A 20,110-nucleotide genomic window follows, 5' to 3' on the forward strand; every position below is an offset into this window, starting at 1 on the left:
GTACTAAGCTCGTCTTTGTTTAGATATCACTGAAGGACATTTGGTTTGCTTATTAATTTTCAGTCCGAGAACTCATTGTCTGAAAACTTGAAAATAAATTATTAAGCCAGGCCCATCATCTCGAGAACGTTATTACAACAGAACTAAAAAGCCCGGCCCATCAACTCGTCAGTGAATCGTTTAACCGCAACAAACGACGATCCTCCGTCCTTGACAGCCAACCTCGCCGCTTCCGCCATCTCCTTCACTCTCTTCCTCGGCGTATCCTCACCGTCCATCAGAGACCTTACGGCTCCCGCGATCTCCTCAGCTTTCACCACCTCTCCGTTCGCAGCAACGTAATCCATACGCAGCTCCACGGCCAATCCTAGCTCCTTCGCCATCGTGAACGCGTTCAGCTGCTGCTCAGCGTACATCGGCCACGTGGCGATCGGAACGCCGAACCACAAGCTCTCCAGCACCGAGTTCCAACCGCAGTGAGACACGAATCCTCCGATCGCCTTATGAGCCAGCACTTCCACTTGCGGCGCCCAACCGCACACCAAACCTTTACCCTCCGTCCGATCTCTAAACCCCTCAGGCAACAGATCGTACGGACAAGCTTTCTCCATCGGATTTGTTCGTATGGACCAAAGAAACCTGTGGCCGGAGAGCTCTAGAGCTCGAGCTATCTCCTTAATCTGCGATTCTCCGTGGATTCCGAAGCTTCCGAAGCAGAGGTACACAACTGAAGACTCGGGCTTCTCCTCAAGCCAGGTCATGATCCGGTCCTTATCAGCTGGATCTAGATTCGGAGAAGGACGATCCTCTAAATTAAGAACCGGTCCGACCGGGTAAACCGGAGGATAGTTCTCATGCCTACGAGCGAAGTAATCAAAAGCGTTCTTCTCAAGACTTGTGAAGGAGTTTACCAAAATGCCTTTGGCTTCATTTAACTTCGCTGCAATCTCGACCCAAGCCTCGTACGACTCTCTCACGAACTGCCCCGGCGGCATGACCTTCGTCGGCACGGGGCAGACGTAACCGGGAATGGAGTGTTCTTCTTCCTCGCCGGAGCTCAGGTCAAGCTCGGAGGGTGTTCGGCTATGTCTCTCAGGGAGATACTTCATCATACCCAAGAAACCAGCGTTACACGTGAGGAAAATGTAAGAAGGAAGGTTGAACTCGTTTCCTACGTCGATCAACGGGACACAGAAGAAATCTAGAACCAAACCGGCGATGCGGACCGATTCGGTTCCGTTACGAGGAGAAACTAGAGCTGAGAGAGCCTCTCTGACGAGAGGAACCGTTTTCTTGGTGAAGTCGAGAAGGTAAGCCTCAGAGGCTTTGAAGAAGAGTTCCAATGGCGGAGGGTTTTGGATCTCAGGCAAGGGCAAGAGGCGGATTCGAGGCTCCGAAGCGAGAAGAGATTTAGCTGAGTTTTTGGATTGAGGAACGAAAGGTAGCGTCCAGTGGAGGATGGTGATGGTGTGAATGCGGTTATCGCGTTTGATGAGAGACTTGGCGAATTCGATGGAAACAAGAAGATGGCCAGCGCCTGGAGAAGGTACGAAGATGATATCTTGCTTTTCCATTTTTTTTTTATTCTCTCTGTGTTTTTTTTTTTGGGTTTGTGATCTCTAGATCATGAAAAGTACATATATGTTTAAATAAGGAACGATGATTAACTGTTATAAAAGGCTTGCAGCAGCCTTGCACGTTACGCACGGTGCTCCATAATCAGTAATCATTATACACTTATCCATCATTGTTCACAGTCACAGATTTACTTTCTAGTTACCATTTACGAAATTATAGTCATGACTTTAGTGATATTTGAAATCATACTACTATATATGTAGATTATTCAAAACAATGTTAGCAGAGAAAATATATCAATTAATGGAAGAATATATCTGATATAGAGAATAGTATTTCAAGAGTAAATAAGGAAAATGAAGAAGAAAAAACTACATTATGAGATATAAACAAATTTACAGTGATCATTTAAAAATAATAGAAGTTTAAATAATTGTATTAAATATATGAAATTATTTAGTCTAAAAACTCACTTAAAATACTCAATTACGGGGACGCTATGAATGTTTTATTATTGATCATGGTTGTCACTTGTCAGAGAGAATAACAATACTAAATGAAAACTTGGCGGCTATTGTACCAGGAGACAAAAGCAAAAGAGATACGTCCCCACCTCTTGAGGGAAAAAGCTAACCACTCTCTCCATGGAAAAGCTACTACACCCACTGCAATTCAACAACTCATTTTTGGAGTTTCCTCATTGTTCCCACACACCCAGACGATAACGATAAGTAAATTTATTAAGAGACCCTACAAACTGCTTAAAGTAGGCTAGTGAGACATTAGTTCACTAACCATAACAACTTAATTAAATTGGCATATAATTGGTACAAGTTAAGTCTTTGAATGATATTTGTACCTGCTTTAGTTAATCGTTCTCTGCCACAGTGAGAGGAGAGGAAGTGAACACCAAGTGTAAGCAAATGATTGCCCTAATACACTCCTATCCACGGCTATCCAATTAGCAAGTGTAAGCAAATACATTGAAATATTCTAATAAAAGTATCCTATCCATGTTCACAGCTTAGCCCGGCTATTCTTTGCACAAGATGTTTTCCATTGTAGGGATGAAGTTCTTCTCACAGAAGACAGTTCCTAAAGAATCGTACTCCCTGTTGATTTTATGTATAAAAGGACTCGGTCAATAATTGTATTTCGAAAAGAAGTATGTAATCATCATATCATCATCAGGTGTCATGGATTGGCACCAACAACAACAAAAGGCTGTTTACCTGTAGAGCAAATGTAATGTCCGATTCGTCTACTCTCAGACTAACTCTCTTTAGCTTGTTTCCACGTGCTTGGCCGAATTTTAGAATCCCCTGAAGCAAAACAAAACCCCCAATTTTTTTTTACCAGGAAATGATTTTTTTTCGTGCTTTGGCAAACACAAATGCAGTATACACAAGCTTTTTACCAACATACAATACTTAAGAGATAGTAGTTACCTGATCATTTAGCACCGTACACATGTTAGTGAACTCTGTAATTCCAGCTGGAGAGATCACCCGAGACTTACAGATTTCTAGATATAATTTATTAAGCTGCATTGTAAGAGGGAGATTCACTAACTATCATTGGTTGTACTCATGAAGTTATGTGTTTTGTGTTTGCTGGAAAAAACGAGTTTTACCTCTCCAATGGTTGCATCCTTTTTACTCCCTCGAAAAGCCTTTGCAGCAGAACATATTATGATCTGTGAAGTGCATCAAGAGAAGCATGTGCTGATTCCGGTTAGATTCTTGGAATCACTCTTGCGTAATAATAAACGTTGTAAGACATCGCTGTGACTCTGAAAATGACCGTGTGGTAAAAAAAGGTAACTTACTTGTTGGTGTTGAGGAAGAGTCTGAATAGTGTCAACTACAGGAGACTTAAACGTCTTAGATAATGCAGCAGCCATATGATCCATCCTCACCTGTAACATTGAGTACAACAAGGGCTATGCAATAAGTTCATGGCCTATAAGAACCTTAATTTTTATACCATATCATCAGTGTGTAACCCGAATACTAACCACTGGATTATCTGGAGTTGGACCTTGTGATTCTGGGCCAGGTGATCCTCTTATGTCTATTTCTAAGATTTCTATAGCACTTCTGAAAATTTGAATCAAATAAGAATGTAAATTTCTGTTCACAATCTTGAAGGTGGGAGTATAACCTTTTATAGTGTATACGAAAATATAAAACCAAGCAGGATATCATCACCCATGTTTTCAAAAAAGGACAAATTCTGTGAAAAATATTGTATTTACCTGCAGACAGATAAAGCCTTTCGCATGTCACCTGACGCAGCCGCAACTTTCTGGCACAATGCATATAAAGGTGGACATATATAAATTAATGGTATTGATGAAAATTAAGTTGGCTCAGGATTGAGATCAAGATCAGGCGACCAGTAAGGATCGGATTCTTACTCTTGCACAGAGCTCCAAGGCGTTTGATTGAAATGCAACATATGGAAGAACCTGCTAGAACAACGCTTGAAAATTAATGAGACATACATAGAAACGCCATGGCTACCTGGTTTCACCGTCTCAAACAAGACATCTTATCATACGGTTGGAAGGAATTACCATTAGCCTTTCCTGTAGTATCCTAAGGATCTGATCTTTAGAATAAGCAGGGAAAGTTATAACCATAGGTTTGCCTGCAACGAAATAAAAGAAACAGCAGTTCAAGAGTAGATTCAACTCTTGCTTTCAAAGTTGATAATTTCTGTGCAGAGAGAACAAAGACAAAAATTACAATTTCAACAAATTCTCACAATTAAGGGACTTCAATTTCGGAAGGAAACGATCTGCAAGGTCTATTGCATTAGCTACACCTGAAAAAAAAACACAGCTTAACTTACAAGTGCATATGAAAAGAGGAGGTGAATACATATCAGAACTAAATCATACAAAGGACCTCTAAAATACAGTACCTATAAGTATACACGTTGAAAATGGAAAAATCGTAAGCATAAAAAGATCATGCAGGACTCCTCTGTCTTTTGTGATCAAGAAATCCATCTCATCTGCAATTATTAACCTGGAAAAGAACTTGAATATGATCACACTAGTTAAATCGTCAGAGGTAACTGATACACAACAAAAGGATAAAAAAATGTACATCATTCTTGAGCTGGAGTCTTGCTTTTGAGAAAACAAACTCTGAAGACGATGTAGAGGTGAAGAGTAGCAGTTATCTTCCTTCACGGGCTCTACTATTTCAAGTATCTAAAAAACAACATAATCATCAAATATATTCAATTTGAAATCAAGAATATTGAGGTTCATAGATACATACCTTGCTGAATATATCTGCTGTTTTTGTCAGCGACGTGCAGTTCACAGACAATGTGTCCACAGGTGGCAAACAGGCCTGATCAAATTCATTCAATCTTTAAGTCTTTTAAACATTTACAAACAAATTTTTAAGTTAAATGTTATAAACTACAAAACTGCTACCTGCTTTGACCAATCACCAACTTGTTTTACGACTTTCTCTATGGAGAGTGATTTTCCAGTTCCAGGACAACCGCAAATGTACAAACTCCCAGCCTTCTGCTGATCTAAGCAACCTTTAACAAATTCGAACACCCGTCTATGCTCATCCTCACGGCAAACAATTGTCGATGGTGCTTTCGATACATGCAGTGCCTCCTTCACAGCTCTCATTTGATCCTCGTCTATATACACCATCGTACATGATTAAGATAAGACCTTAGAGAAAAGAAAAAAAACAAGTAGACTATTGAAGAATCTAAGGATTCGTGTTTACCTCTAGATTCAGAGCCTAAACAATCGGATAAGCTATCCACTGCCAAGTTTTCATGAGAGTCTTGCTTAACTTCCTGTAAATAGATATAACCAATGAGATTGATATTCATTCTATTCCATATAAATAACTCAATCCAACAGCTACGAACACATTCATCAGGAAAAAATGATATGATGCAACCGAGTGACTTTATTTTTTTTGAATTATACAGAGGTATCCTAGCCCCCACCGAAATGATCCAGACTAGTCACGATTTTAATCAAACAGTTTTACCTTATCTGGCGTTCTGAGATTGGAAACAGCAATTCGCTGACGAGATTTCAGTTTCTTCGGCGTAGAGATTGTATCCTCAGACAAGAGACTGACTTCCTCCGATTTCTCCGATCCGGCGATGGTAGGCATCGTTAGGTGAAAAAAGGCGAGGTCGAAGCGAAAGTGGCAAGAGGAATGGTTTGGATCCAATCGTACTACGAGGAATCATTCTTTTGGATGTGTGATTAAACTTTTTTTAGTGGAGGAAAAACGTTAACCGCGAAGATTTTCGCATCCCGCGCTCTTGTTCTCATGCCGTTTTGAAATTCTCCCAGCTTCGACGCATTTTTTATTTGGGCCCATGTTCGGCCCAGTCATTTTATCAAATACCATTATAAACTAACGTCAAGTTTTATGGGCTAAGCCACTAGCTAGACACCACCGCCTTGTTAATGTTCTTTTTCATAAACAATTGATTCATCTTTTTTTCCATTTTGGCTTCTTGGCTATATTCAATTTTTTGTGTCTCGATTCAAACCATGATGGATGGTTCTGAATCTGAAATGGGTAACTACAATTAGTACATAGTTCAGTCATTTACGTATACTACATGATGATTACTTCTGCCTTTATGTATACTCACTCACAAAGAAAAGATCATATACTCCCTAGTGCTGAAACTATACACACACACCTTTATGCACCATTTACCTAAACAAAGCCTTGCTTCTCCTAACTAAAACTCTTCCACCATTAAATATATAATTAGTTGGCAATTTGGCATCCAACATGTGTATTCGCATATATCTCTTAGTTACTCTAATTAACATTCCCAATAATATAGTCTTTCGTGCTGATGATTTTCAATAAAATGCACCAAACATGTCTATTACTTGTTTTTAACAAAATGTGATCAACTATATTTAATTAGCTGTTTTCCTGATCAGCTGATATATAGTGCTGGGAATCAGACAAAGAATCAAAGTGGTCTAAGATATTTTATTTCTATATATCTCCTTCAAAAACTTTTATTTGGGAAGAAAAACGTCCAAGGTATCGCTGATATTATATTATCGTATTCGTATATGTACCAAAAACAAGAATAGCTTTAAATGAAAAACACTTAAATATCTTATTTGTCAAAAAGAAAGAAAAAAAAAATTATAGCTTGAAAGAAGATAAGAGAAATGAGATTGGCATTTGCCGTGTCGCTCCTTCAGCCAGTCTCACTCTAGCTCTCCCTTTCGACGAGTTATTATCATTTGGCCATAGCATTGTATCAAGAGCCAATACGCAAACTTATATTCGTTTTCCACTATTAGAAACAACTAAACAACGATTTGTAACGCACGTACAATCACAGGCTCGTGTGATGTAGATCATTTGCACATTTCTAATTGGTTGACTGATTCTCTGCGAAGAGAAGTATCGAGACCTTAAGTATCAAAAAAGTATCAAGACCATACCCATATCACATTTGTTGCGACATTAAGTGCAATCAATGAACAAATCTTTGACTATCACATGGCTCATTTTATCTTTTTCTATTTGTTTTACTTACCTTCTTACAATTTGGACATGTAGCGTTTGAATCTTGCAGTTGTCTCACAACTCTATTGTTAATTGTTGAATTGCCCATAAAGCTATTAATTTCACTTAATAAATAAATGGGGAACTTTTGTGTGTTGGACGCATAAACTTTCTTACGTGTTGGATCTGCAAATGTAAACCAAAAGAAGGACAGAGGAATTCTGAAAGGAAAATAAAATAAAATATATGGGAGTACATATGTACATTTAATCATATTTAATAAGCTAAAGGGAGTCATATAAATAAACATGATTCGATAGAAGCACATCGACAAGGACAAATAAGCTAATAAAATATACAGATCTTGGAGATGAGCGCAATAAAAAAAACAATAAGTATCAACCGTTAATAATATAAGATATCAGCAGTCGACGTACCGTCAATTCTTCTTGAGCATCTTCACTCTCTTTTGACGTTGCTTTCTCTAACGACGTCAACTTCCGTCAACTTGGTGCTTAGCGTCTACCTAGCACCACTCTCCGGTCACTTCTCTTTGATTCTCCACCGTCGCTTCCTTACCCTCTCCCTTAAATTGCTACATCCCAACAAAAACTATTTTGTTTTAATATCAAAGGTTTACGTATTAAACCTTTGTAGCTTAAAAAAAAACTTTGTAACTTTGTCATTTATTCTTAATCTAATGATTTAGTTTTGCATGCATGCACGTATCGAATGTACACTAGTTGTTTCCTTATACCATATGGATAATTTTGTTCTTCAAGATGCGAAGATCGTAGATTAAAAATACATCAGAATTCTTACATCGATCGACATATTTTTCTTAAATGTTTGACCTGTCACTATTAAAAAAAAAAAAATATATATATATATACTATATACAGTATTAATATAATCATATTTGAGCATTTAAGATTTTTGTATGAAAATTCACCAAGATGGTAAACGATAGTTTTATTTTCAGAATTTGCTACATATAACAAAAAACTAAGAAGAAAAAAACACTCCATATATTGAAAAAATCATTAAAATATGTTTTTTGTCCTACAATCCGCTAATAAGACAATTTAATTTATGATAACTATACAGTATAATAGTTTTACTTTGCTTAGCATTATAGTGATGATAACTTATTCTGGTGTGAATTACACATGACTAAAGCCAATATCATTGCCATTCTTCAAGGATAATATTTGACTTTCGGCTTGTTCAAATGTCTCGTTCAATGCATTACCTGAGTTGAGTTCTTACTTCATTCTTAGAAGATAGATCTATTTGCAATGTACTGTCAAATATAGCACCATCTTGTTATTCTTATACTAAAGGCAATCCAATTGACATGTTTAAGAACTCTGATATTCGGCACTTATGAATTTATAAATTAAAAAGGTACCAACGTTAAACATGGACTGGAAACACGAGTTTAGACGCAATAAACTTTCCTTAAAACAATAAATAAAAAGTCGTTACCATATGACATGGACACGAGGACCCCACTACTTTCGCCTACCTTATTGCCAGGCTGTTATTTTCGCACTCCTAAATATTTTATTTTCAAAAATATGTCACTGTAATTACACGTGTAACTTTATATGTCGTCTAATGTAAATCACGTTCAATTTTTCATATTTGTCAGAAAAAGAGCAGAACCGCACGATTAAGTGGCAAGTCTACAACCGTCAGATCTAAAGAAAACTCCCCGGTTTCCGCTCACTTATTCCTCTGTAACGACTGCCACGTCACTATAAATAATAGACTTGTTACCGGTCTCTCCGGTACTCCTCTATTGACTATTCTACGTTAACTCTTTTTCACATGCGAGATTTTTTTTCCCCGTCTTTGATAAATCTTCTTTTGCGTTTGTATATAATAAGACCAAGCTCCTTCTTAAGTGAAGCGTCTGTCTCCTCGTGTTCCATTTCAGGATTATCCCGATAAAGTTTGTTTCTTCTTCCTTTCATTTGTAGAGTGAGTTTCTTCTCCCTTCCTCTCTCTCTCTTTCTAATTAGCAACACATAAGTTTATATATTTGTATGAAATCGAAGTTTCATTGATTCTTGAGCTGTTTCGATATTATCTTAGATCCGTTTCTCATGGGGATTGTAATGATTCATTCTCGTGAGAGTGCATGTATTTAAGAACCGTTATTTACTGTATTATTCATCTTTTGATTTTGCAGGAAAAGCGTGAGGAAGACGAAACTAGCCTCCACACCTTCTTCTGCTCTGTTTTTATTTTTTTCATTTTCTTGCTAAAACAACAATGGGCGTGAAAGTAGGAACGACCTCAACCTTCCATCACTTGGTGTCTCAAACCCTAGTTTCCTCCGCCGTTTCTTCTCCTTCAAAACGACGTAGCTTCGGACACGACGGACGGTCTCTCTCCTGCCGCTCCCTCATGCAGACCCCTCCTCCTTCTTCACCTCTCTTCGGCTCTCTCCGCCACTCCAAGTCGTCATGCGAGCTCTTGAAATCATCAACACCGACCAAAACTCAGCTCATTCGCCGAGCTTTCACCGGAAGCGTCGACCCTTTCTCCGAGGAAGAGTTCTCCAAAAAGATGCAAGAGCTGTCTCTCAAGTTCCAATCCTCAAACGAAGAGGAAAACAGTTTCGGTCTCGACAGATCATCCACTTCAGTGGAACCCCCGTGGCCCGAGATGGTGCAAATGTCTTCCATCGAGAGGAAAGCGAACAGCGTCGACCTCCCCATCTCTCTCCGCATCATTAAAAGAAAGCTACGGATGGAGGAAGGAGTTGTTATGACACAAGTCGGTGAATCAGCTGTTAAAAGAGCCTTCTCGTCCATGGTGTTTATGATTCGCGAGCTGCAAAGCTTCACGCTGCACATGAGAGAGCTTCTCCTCTTCGAAGATCTCCAAGGGATCCTCCTCCGCGTTAGAAAAGAGATGCATGCCTCCTTCGTGTGGCTGTTCCAGCAAGTCTTCTCCGCGACTCCGACCTTGATGGTCTCTGTGATGATCCTCCTCGCTAATTTCACTGTTTACTCTATCGGCAGCAACTCCGCTTTAGCCGCCGCCGCCACACCTCCGATGGCCACCGTCTCTTTCAGGTTTGTTTTTTTCTTTTTTGAACTAGCATGAGGTTCTGTCCAAAGTATCATTTAATATTAGTTTCAGTAATTTAATATTAGTTTCGTCTCAACAGTCACTTTTCAGTTGAGCTAATGATCTCTGGTCTCTTTCAGGTTCGACCAGACGGAGATAAGTACTTCACATGAGAAGTTCGACTCCTCGGCTATTAAGACATTTTCTGTTTCTTCTCCCAACGGGAAGACATCTTTTGTCGGCGGAGGAGGAAACGGCGGGAACAACGTCCCGCCGGTGCAGAGCGGGACGGACGGAGATGGTTCTGATCAGTTCAGAACACCGTCTCAGTTCTCATCATCGTCTCTCGGCGCAACTGCGGATTCAGAGGTCTCTGTGTCGGGACAGGAAGAAAGTAGACTGTGGAACTCGATCATGGAGGAGTCTGAGAAGATGGAAAAGTTGGATCACGAGACGATGAAGCAGATGGTTGCTCCCGTGGAGGCACGGTTGGAAGCAGAAGAGTCCATGGATTACTTCAAGACGGAGCTTCTCTACCAAACGGGTCTGTCTCAGCAGCCTGATAACGTTCTCCTTCTTGCTAATTACGCTCAGTTTCTCTACCTAATCATACATGATTACGACAGGTAATTAACTTCTGACCATCGTATTATAATGATCTTGCTATTTAAAGTATATTATCTTTGATTTTGTTATTCATTAGATCATGTGATTAGATAGCTTAGATTTGGTTTAGGACTTAAGTTAGATATTTAAAGTCAGAAGTGATAGATTAATTAAGTGGTTGTCATAATCGTCACCATAAGAACCAATCGGATAGGCTTAAGAATGAGTGAACCAGTTCCTACTTTGCCACTTAAGAGAAAGAAGACAACTAAGTAGATAAAAATCTACATCTCCATTTTCAGAATAAATTAGAGAATAAAATAAAAATGATGCAATCTTGTTTTCTTTCCCAAAGGTTTTTGTATTTTAGCTTTGAGTCTTTTTGGGTTTGGATTCCCAACAAATAAATTAAAAAGCTTGGTTGATAGTGGAGTATGTGGTGGATTTCTGAAGATTACTTCTCCCAAAACCAAAATACTAAAACTTAAAACCACAAAGGTTTTGTTACAAGTTTTCCCCTCACATGTTGCTTTTCATATATCTGTTACATTTCTCATTCATCCACTATAAAGGAGCCCATGTTTTTGCATTTGGTTACATAAAGCAAATAGTATTATTAGGTAATAATTCGCTAAAATGTCAATTTGCTTGCGAATAGGTCAAATACTATTTAAAACATTTAGATATTTTGGTGATAGGGTCTCCAGACAGTGGTTTGACATTTTAGACATGACTATAATTCAATGTAGGTTCCATTTTAGACAATTTTCATTTGATGTATCTGTCCACATTTAACCAGAACCCAATTCACATACGTTTTCACTTACCCTTTTGGCCTTATTCAACTTCATATCTTATCTATAATGAACAAAACCACAACTGTGTTGGATATTTGTCTCGCTCTAACGTGGCTTCTTCTTCTACTTCTCTTTTTTCTTATCTGTAAACAGAGCTGAGAAGTATTTCAAGAGGGCGGCAAAAGCAGAGCCAGCAGACGCGGAGGCGCTGAGTAAATACGCGACCTTCTTGTGGAAGGCAAGGAACGATATATGGAGAGCAGAGGAAACGTTCTTGGAAGCAATCTCTGCTGATCCAACAAACTCATTTTACTCTGCCAACTACGCACATTTCCTTTGGAACACCGGTGGTGACGAGACGTGTTTCCCTCTCGACGCTCCACCACAACAGAACACAACCTAAAAAAAAGAAGAAAAAGAGTGATAACAATTGTCCAAGTGTACAGTGTGTTTTTTTTAATACAATTCATGTCATGTGGCAACTTTTTGTTCTGTAAAACAAACAAGACTTTTGTTTATATATATATATACGCACATATTTCAAAAGTTTGAAATATTTTTTTTTGAAAAATGTACTTGGACTATTCCATGGTGTCACGGACTTGTTCTTTTACGGAGAATATTACACTCTAAGGCAGTTTCTAATAACACAATGGGTCACATTCAGCTATTAGGACAGTTTCTTCTAACTAATCCACTTTTCTCCACTTGTACCTAATCAATATAGTTCATCCGTAACTACTCATAGGAAAAGCCCAACTAGTTTATTGGCGGGAACCTATATCCACCGCACATCTCCCCCCCATCCAACGTCCCATAATAAATCTGTCATATATGACAAGACATATATCTGTCTAAATTCTCACCCTTTAGATTTACTTTTTGTCTTTTACTTTTTACGGCCTATATTTAATTTGTTATTCTCCCTTCTTCATCTTCATCGTTTTGTTTCAAACTTTTTTTTAGAAAGAATAGACACCGTAATCTACAGCTTTGTTTATATTTGGCCACAAATTAACTTCCGCTAAACTTGTGGTTAGTTTTCTAACATCCAATTATCAAAATTAATTCATTTTCTCTGTTATATTAATTAATCCAATTATGAACATGTATGAGCTGTTTTGAAGACGATTTTATCATATATGCCCACCCCTACTGATATTCAATAAGTTCAGGTCCGCTTATCCAAATCTAAGTTTTTGACATCAGCCACGAGTAATTAGTACACATTGTCTTTTAGCATGTGTACATCTTAGTTACGTCTACATGTACACATTTTTCACAACGTCCGGGGTTGTACATTTGTGCCTGTCTATATGTACAACTTTGTTTCACAGGCTGAATTGTAATTTGAGAGAACAAGTATGAACATGTATAAGCTGGTTTGAAGACGCTTTAACATTTTATGTCCACCTTAACTGATACCCAATATGTTCGGTTACCATGTGTATTACTTTATCACGTCCACATGTACATGCATTTATCTACCTCGTGGTTGTACATGTATTTAATATAGGTTGGTTTTAGTGTACAATACCTCTTGATTTGTACTTACACATGTTCTTTAGTCACACACACATTTATCTAAGGGTGCTTTCCTTGAACAAAAGTTGTTTCGTCCAAACAACACAAATACTACAATATCCGTCCTTACACAATATGTTCTTTAAACACAAATACTACAAAAGGCAAAATACGTCCTCCCGTTCTATAATATCCCAACAACACAAAATACACCCTCCCTTTTAAACCAAACAACGCATAGATGTCTACAATTATCACAAGTACAAAGGCACAACCCAATCCGTGTAAATCTCCATCGCATACTACTTCCTAAATATATCCACCAAGTCATGTCAGGTGAAGACATTATTAACCGACGATGTTTATTAATTTGTTGACAAGTTTGAGTGAACGCGAGTACATGGTTGATTAGAAACTGTATACAATCAGTAGGCAGTGTACGTAAATGTATCAGTGTACATGACGCATACTCATGAACAAGTCCACGGGTACATGTATCATTTAACAGGGTTGTGATGGCCAATGTAATGAACATATAATAGAATCGAAGAATAGTTTCATGGGAAATGGTGTGTATTTGTTGTGTAAGATACATAATTATGTACGTATATTTCTCCGTCGTTGATGTATACCATAGAAATAAGACCATCCACAACGATTTGAAGCTTGAGAATATGTATAGTTTCATATGTGCACACATGTACAACTCAGATAATGTACACATGAAATTTTGTTAGACAATGTATATATATGTTAGACGCTGTACACATGAAGTATTGTACATGTGGATAGTAAATTTTATGTGTACAGATGAACGTTATAAAAATCAAACTAAAACTATGTCTTCAAAAGCCAACAACAAGAAAACATTAACAGACAAACAAAGAATATGCAAAGGGATAAACATGGAGAAAGTATACATAGATTGATGATTCAATTTCTTAGTCATTGATGTATACCATAGGAATAAGACCATCCATAACAATTTGAAACTTGAAAATATGTATAGCTTCATACGTGTACACATATACAACTCAGATAGTGTACACAGCCAATTTTCTCAGTACACATAATTAAAGAAAATTGCTAGACACCACATAATACGTGTTCACAACGCTCATTCATTCACATGTCCATATGTACAGCCAAACACACATTCGTTTACAAGTCCACATGTACATCTATACAGAACCATCCTAGTATGTTGTGTAAGCTTCTCACCAACATAATTCAACAGTTTCTACTCATTGTCACCACCTAAACGCTTAAGCAAAGCTGGGATAGCTTAAAACGCCCAAAACTGAAGGCTTCCAAAGCAAGACCTCAACAATAGGGCCATCTCCTCCGTGTCGTTCAGTGCGTCTCTAACGCACGTAGATTATCAATCGCCGAGTACATATTGATCCTCTCGCATGGGTACCGATCCGTTGCAAAGAGCTTTTCTGGGAGACTTCCCTTTACATCTTCTACCGCCACTGTTTCTATCCAACAAAGAGAATCAGGCTAAAAAAAAACAACATCAAAATTAACCAATCTAGCCATCAAAGCAAAACTGAAGTTAACTCACCGTCAGCTATCTCTTTTTCCCGCAGACTCCGCCGCCGAGACATGCCTTTAACGTCATTACGCCTCACCATTTTTTCTTCGTCGTTACGCCTCACCATCTCTTTACCCCGCAGACTCCGCTGTCGTGACATCTTGTTTCTCGTCGTCGAACCTCGCCGTCGATTTTTAGACACGTTATCGCCTTTTCAGTTTCTCCTTCTGGTCTCAATAAAAGCCAAGGTGAAAGAGAATAATTTCCCTTACAAATCCATATTTAATATTTATAATAATTGAAAGTGTGATTTCTTACGCTTGTGGGTCCATCACACCGATTTTGAATTTTGAAAATCCAACAAACAAACTAAGAAACGAGAAAAGGGGAAACTTGGTTAGGTTTTACTAAGGACAAGTTGGATCTTTTCACATAGAAACTGCCTCAGTAGCGGAAAGTGTCTTTTTATGACATGGAAACATGGAAACTGTCCTAGAGTGAAAATAACTCATTTTTACGTGAACAAACCATGCGTTTGTCAGTTTCTCATCTACTTTTACACAGAGTCCAGAAAGACCGATTATTTTCTCGTTGAAAGTTTATAATCTGTGTCCCTGTACTTTGACAATGATATTCTTATAAATGTATGCTAGTATAGTAATAACTATAATAATCTTTGCTAATTGTTGATTGGAAAGTTATCAAATGCATTAAAAGCAACAAAGAAGGTTGGAGTCAGGAAAGCATGTGTAGATTTTGTAAGAACCCAAAAACCCTTTCTCGATCCCACGTTTCACTAGATCTCTCTACAACACATTGGATCATGAGAGAAAACCCCAAAACTGTAATGTGAACCCCCCAAAAGAGGGACACGTCTCTCTTCCTTTTTTTTAACACTCATTATCATCTATCCTCTTTATTTTAGGACTTTGTGTGTATAGTCTCCATAATGAGCGTCGGGATACACGCAGATCTGTTTATCCTCACGTGAATTCGTTATCTTTACCTTCTTCTAAGTTCTAATCACATAATAATAATCTTTTTCTGGTAGATATATCAATTGATCTAAGGTTTGGAACTATATAATTTTTTTTTATTAGTATTTTAACAGTTTGGAGCGCTGCAGTCACATCAACGATAATTTTTTCATAAGGTCATTTGATCAGAAAGCTCATGTGTATCTAGAGTTTAAAACTATTTAGCAACTATTCTAGTGGAAGGTCTAAAGATAATCCATCCATGTACAATTTATTATGTTGATACGTTAAAGAAAAGTCAAAACAGTAATGTCTTATTACGTTTAGAAAATTTTGAATGTGTGATTCTTTTGAGAATATAGAATTACTATCTGTACTCATAGTAAACCCTAAGTTCTACCTTGTATATTGAAGAAAAATTGTATTCAAAGTTGAGACTATTAGCTGCAGATCAAGAAACCTCTCTAGGTTTTTCTTTGTTTATTTGTTCTCTTCAGTCTCTGAAGAGTTCTACTCCAGCTTGGAAATACGGTTTAGGACATCTTGGCTCTGGCAAAGACAACTCCAGCAAATAAACCTGAAACAAAATGTACACATATATACCAATCGACACACACATTCCTTCTCATCTTAACGCACTAAAGAAAATAATAAGTATATAACATGAACAGATCATAGCTAGTGCTGTGTTTCTGAACCGTGTTACTTACCAAAAAGTATGCTGAACAAATTTGGGAGACTGAGAGGGACATTGAAGAGTACAAGACCAGATAATGATATCGGAACCTTGTTTAATGAACCCACCAGACTGTCCACATGATATAAAGAATACCACACCGTTATACAACCCATTTATATACAAATGAAATGAAATATTATGAAACAATGTTTCTTTCTGTGTTGGAATACCTGTATGTTGTGGGTCCGGTTTGATGCAAGAACCACATAGATGTGAAGCTGATGGCTAGACCAAGGAAGCCGCTTGCTGTTGCGACCACCCAAAACATTGCATCTTTTGTCACATCACTGCCATACACAATGAACATTTTAGCTGAGACTGTATAGTTCCCGTGAGATCTTATATTTGTGTATTTTCGTAATTGATGTTTCGCATAGTCAAGGACTTGTTTAAGACTAAGTAAGTGTCAATGTTGGGTCCAGATATTTTTAAGTGAGCTAAGAATAAGCCAAGTATTACTAATTAGACAGAACAACTAGGCATCATATGTGTAAAGACGGGAAAGAAAAATGACAAAGATGTTAAATTTGTGGACAATCTCAATTTTGATAGTACTTACGTGCTTATTACGTATCTCCATTCACCAAGTAAGACGATCAAGGTGATGCCAAAAGGTAGTGACAAGAGATTATTAAGCAGCACCATTGACACCTCATTAAGGGACCCTGATTTTGTGGACTGTTTTGCTTTGTCCATGACTCTACGCAGAGTAAGCTGTGACAAAGAGTTGAAAGACCATCATTATGGAGAGTGAGAGACTCTTGTTTATTTAGTGGTTTCATAAGCGTGAACTTACTGAATAACTAGCGGTTAGAAAGCAGTTGGCAGTCTGCCACGTGTATCCTACTGCATTGAACGTGAGATCCGTGATGCCTCCACTGATTGCAGAGATAATCTGTATGTTACAAACTCTTTAAGTTGGTATCACTTTGATATCACACATAAGAAATCGCTAAAGAAAAAAACTAACCATCATGAACATTGCAGCCCAAACTTTGTTGTTCTGCCTTTTGCGGAACATGTATAGTTCCCCTATGGCTGTAATAATATTCGTTGCGTTCTTCAGAATAGTCACCATAGCAACGTTTATATATTTCAAACTGGAAAAAATAAGTGTAATGTTTGCATTAGTCTTAAGCACTAGAGTTTCCTTTAAATGGAAAGTGTTGATTATTAGTCTCTTACCTGTACATCCCAGAGATCAGCATACCAACAAAGATAACATTGACAGGCAACCAAACTCTGATCAACTTCCAGTTAATTTTTTCAACTGAAACCACTCCAGAGAATTTTAATAGAGCTACCACCAAACAGCTGATTAAGTTCTGTAATTTTAAAATAAATAAGGAAACCACCAAACTATATATAGTATGTCAAATCATATCATAAAGCTCATGGATCAGCATTCTTACTTGATACAACATCAAAGAGATTCCTGCATTGAAATTATAGGTGGAGAGAACAACTTTGTTCATTAGTATCATACTGCAAGAAGAGATACAGTAAGCTGCTCCAGAAACAAGAGGTCCTGATAGTTTCAGAGAGCCATGGTCACGTCTGTTATCTCCACCAACCGGAAGATATCTCCGTCTCCATCTGAGAAACCTTCAGAGAGAAATTAAGAAAGTTCTATTCAAGTTTTCCTTAGACTATGTATATAACCTGGAACCAAGCTGAACAAAACAGAGTTCATAAGGATGCTATGTTACTACTACCTTTCACTAAAGCCTCCTCTACGCTGGGAACTCTTCTCGTGGCTGTTGATATGATCAAGAAGTTGAGAGACAACACTTTGACTACCATTATCGCTGAAAATATTCAGCTCGGATACATCAGGTTCAGGGGACACACCCGCTTCAAGTTCAGCAGCAGTCATATCTTTTAAGTTACTGCAGCCAAATCTGTCACATTTCATACCAGAAATCACGAAGAGGAAGCTGTACTTGTTAAGAGACAAAACATCTATTGAAGCAGAGAATAGCAAGAAGTACAGAGAGGGCTTGACGTTAATACCTGTGTAGAAGAGTTGCAGAAAATTTCTTCTCTACGAATGATAAAAGAGTGAGGAACAGAGTTACACTTTATCAGCTCGACAAACGCTCAAAATACGGCGCGTAGATTCGAGTTCAAGAGTACGATCGCCAATGGGAATCAAATCTCCACCGCCTTTTTGTGAAGAGAAAAACCGGCGGCGAAGGAGGTGACGTGACTTCTTTTGTAGGAAACACGCAAAGCGGTGAAGAGGAACGTGGAGCGAGAATACCGAGGCAGAGATGGAGAGTAAGTAACCGTCCATGTTCAGTCTCCAGCTTCTCATTATTACTCTCTTTTTTTTTTAAATGTTCTTGAAATCTCGTGAAAGATTTTATATTTTTATAAAAATATCAGCAGGGAACGGAATGGTATTTGACTAATAACTTAGGCTTGACTCGGCCGGCATCCATGGCTACTTTCCTGGCGGGAAGATCGCCGGTTACTACATGACGAATCGTTCTTTTTTAACACTTAAGTTTGGGCTTTAATACTTTAAGCTTTATAGTTTGGGCTTTGTATTACGTGCACTATCTGAACCAATTTATATCGAACTAGCCGCAGCCCGCAGGTGAATTGATTTTATTGCACACTTTCTTTTTTGGGCGTAAATTTTTATTTTTTATTTTTTATTTTTTTTAATTGCACACTTGCCCAACATATTATTTATTCTCTAGCTGATAATTTATTTGATTTTCTATATTATTATTTGATAAGTGATTTTTCGCAACGAAATCCTCGCATTAAAAGTTAGAATGTTTAATATCGTTTATATTTTTAATAAATAAAATATATAAATTAGCAAAAATAAAACAAATTTAAATTTTATTTAATTAGATAAGTGATTAAAATTATCAAAAATCTAATATATATATTTTAAAATAAATAGATAAATTCCTTTATATATCATATTGTTATCCAAAATATCTTTTTTTAATAAAAAAATAAAAAAATACATAACTAAATATTAATCAAGTAAAATTCACAATTCTAAATTTTATATAATTGAAAATAAAATATTGAGTGATTTATAAGATTTATTAATAATGAATATAATGTAAAAAAAATCAAAATTTATAATACATTAATTTTTAATAAAAAAAAAATAATTTATCATTGTATTCTTTTAATTAATAATATATATATTGGTAAATAATTATAAAATGTTTATGTCCGTATGTGCGGAAAAAACACCTAATTTGGATTGATATAAGATTTACATAAAAGGAGTTTTAGTGGATCAACAAACAACATTAACAATTGGATTTAGTATAGTTCTAGACGATTAGTGGGTACTTCAACTTTTAGTAGACGACTCATATTTTATAACAAATTGAACACGACCTACAATTTGCAATCATGTTCTATTCAAAAGATATGATAGAATTAGGTAAAAAATCTATATAAAGAGATGAGTCATTTTAGGCTATAAACATGTTAACACACGCGCACTCATATGATATCTGTATACTTCTTCAGGCGGTGTCCCGTTCATTGACGGTGCTAATAGCAAAGCTATACCAATAGGTGGCCATAATATAAGCACACCTGCTTTATTATTTTAACTTTTTGGATATTACTATTTTTAATCTACTCTTAGTAGATAACTCATTTTTACTACACAATGAAGTTGATAAAAAGTAGCTACATACAGACCTTTTAAATATAGTTATTGCAGATTCTGAATA

The 20,110-nt window shown here is 37.2% G+C and overlaps 4 protein-coding genes across 5 annotated transcripts; 1 reads left to right on the forward strand and 3 right to left on the reverse strand.

Moving 5' to 3' along the window:
- Position 1: 1 nt before the first annotated feature.
- LOC106391126 (UDP-glycosyltransferase 71C3-like) lies at positions 2-1,837 on the reverse strand. Its single transcript, XM_013831693.3, has one exon. The coding sequence runs from the start codon at positions 1,572-1,574 to the stop codon at positions 144-146; it is 1,431 nt and encodes a 476-aa protein (XP_013687147.1). The 5' UTR covers positions 1,575-1,837; the 3' UTR covers positions 2-143.
- Positions 1,838-2,441: 604 nt separating this feature from the next.
- LOC106391127 (cell division control protein 6 homolog B) lies at positions 2,442-6,548 on the reverse strand. The gene is made up of 16 exons (XM_013831694.3): positions 5,619-6,548; positions 5,346-5,418; positions 5,033-5,253; positions 4,872-4,946; positions 4,695-4,801; positions 4,507-4,613; positions 4,348-4,407; positions 4,157-4,230; positions 3,998-4,048; positions 3,836-3,885; positions 3,596-3,677; positions 3,407-3,496; positions 3,212-3,274; positions 3,027-3,122; positions 2,811-2,900; positions 2,442-2,690 (listed from the first exon to the last, which is right to left on the reverse strand). Exons 1-16 carry the CDS (start codon positions 5,745-5,747, stop codon positions 2,658-2,660), a joined length of 1,401 nt encoding a protein of 466 aa, XP_013687148.1. The 5' UTR covers positions 5,748-6,548; the 3' UTR covers positions 2,442-2,657.
- Positions 6,549-8,866: 2,318 nt separating this feature from the next.
- Positions 8,867-12,160, forward strand: LOC106391124. Its single transcript, XM_013831691.3, has 4 exons — positions 8,867-9,113; positions 9,325-10,216; positions 10,352-10,837; positions 11,768-12,160. The coding sequence occupies exons 2-4, from the start codon at positions 9,408-9,410 to the stop codon at positions 12,015-12,017; spliced, it is 1,545 nt and encodes a 514-aa protein (XP_013687145.1). The 5' UTR covers positions 8,867-9,113; positions 9,325-9,407; the 3' UTR covers positions 12,018-12,160.
- Positions 12,161-15,915: 3,755 nt separating this feature from the next.
- Positions 15,916-20,047, reverse strand: LOC106395189 (GDP-mannose transporter GONST2-like). 2 transcript variants are annotated; one of them, XM_013835701.3, is made up of 10 exons: positions 18,405-20,047; positions 18,107-18,280; positions 17,804-17,996; positions 17,577-17,716; positions 17,362-17,491; positions 17,188-17,286; positions 16,951-17,105; positions 16,562-16,678; positions 16,363-16,460; positions 15,916-16,229 (listed from the first exon to the last, which is right to left on the reverse strand). In XM_013835701.3, the coding sequence occupies exons 2-10, from the start codon at positions 18,265-18,267 to the stop codon at positions 16,186-16,188; spliced, it is 1,137 nt and encodes a 378-aa protein (XP_013691155.1). In that variant the 5' UTR covers positions 18,268-18,280; positions 18,405-20,047; the 3' UTR covers positions 15,916-16,185. The 2 variants fall into 2 exon arrangements, with proteins under 2 accessions (XP_013691155.1, XP_013691156.1); XM_013835702.3 differs by having other exon boundaries at positions 18,107-18,292.
- Between the last annotated feature and the right edge of the window lie 63 nt (positions 20,048-20,110).

The sequence above is a fragment of the Brassica napus genome, chromosome A10, assembly GCF_020379485.1.
Source record: "Brassica napus cultivar Da-Ae chromosome A10, Da-Ae, whole genome shotgun sequence".
NCBI classification, from domain to species: Eukaryota; Viridiplantae; Streptophyta; class Magnoliopsida; order Brassicales; family Brassicaceae; genus Brassica; species Brassica napus.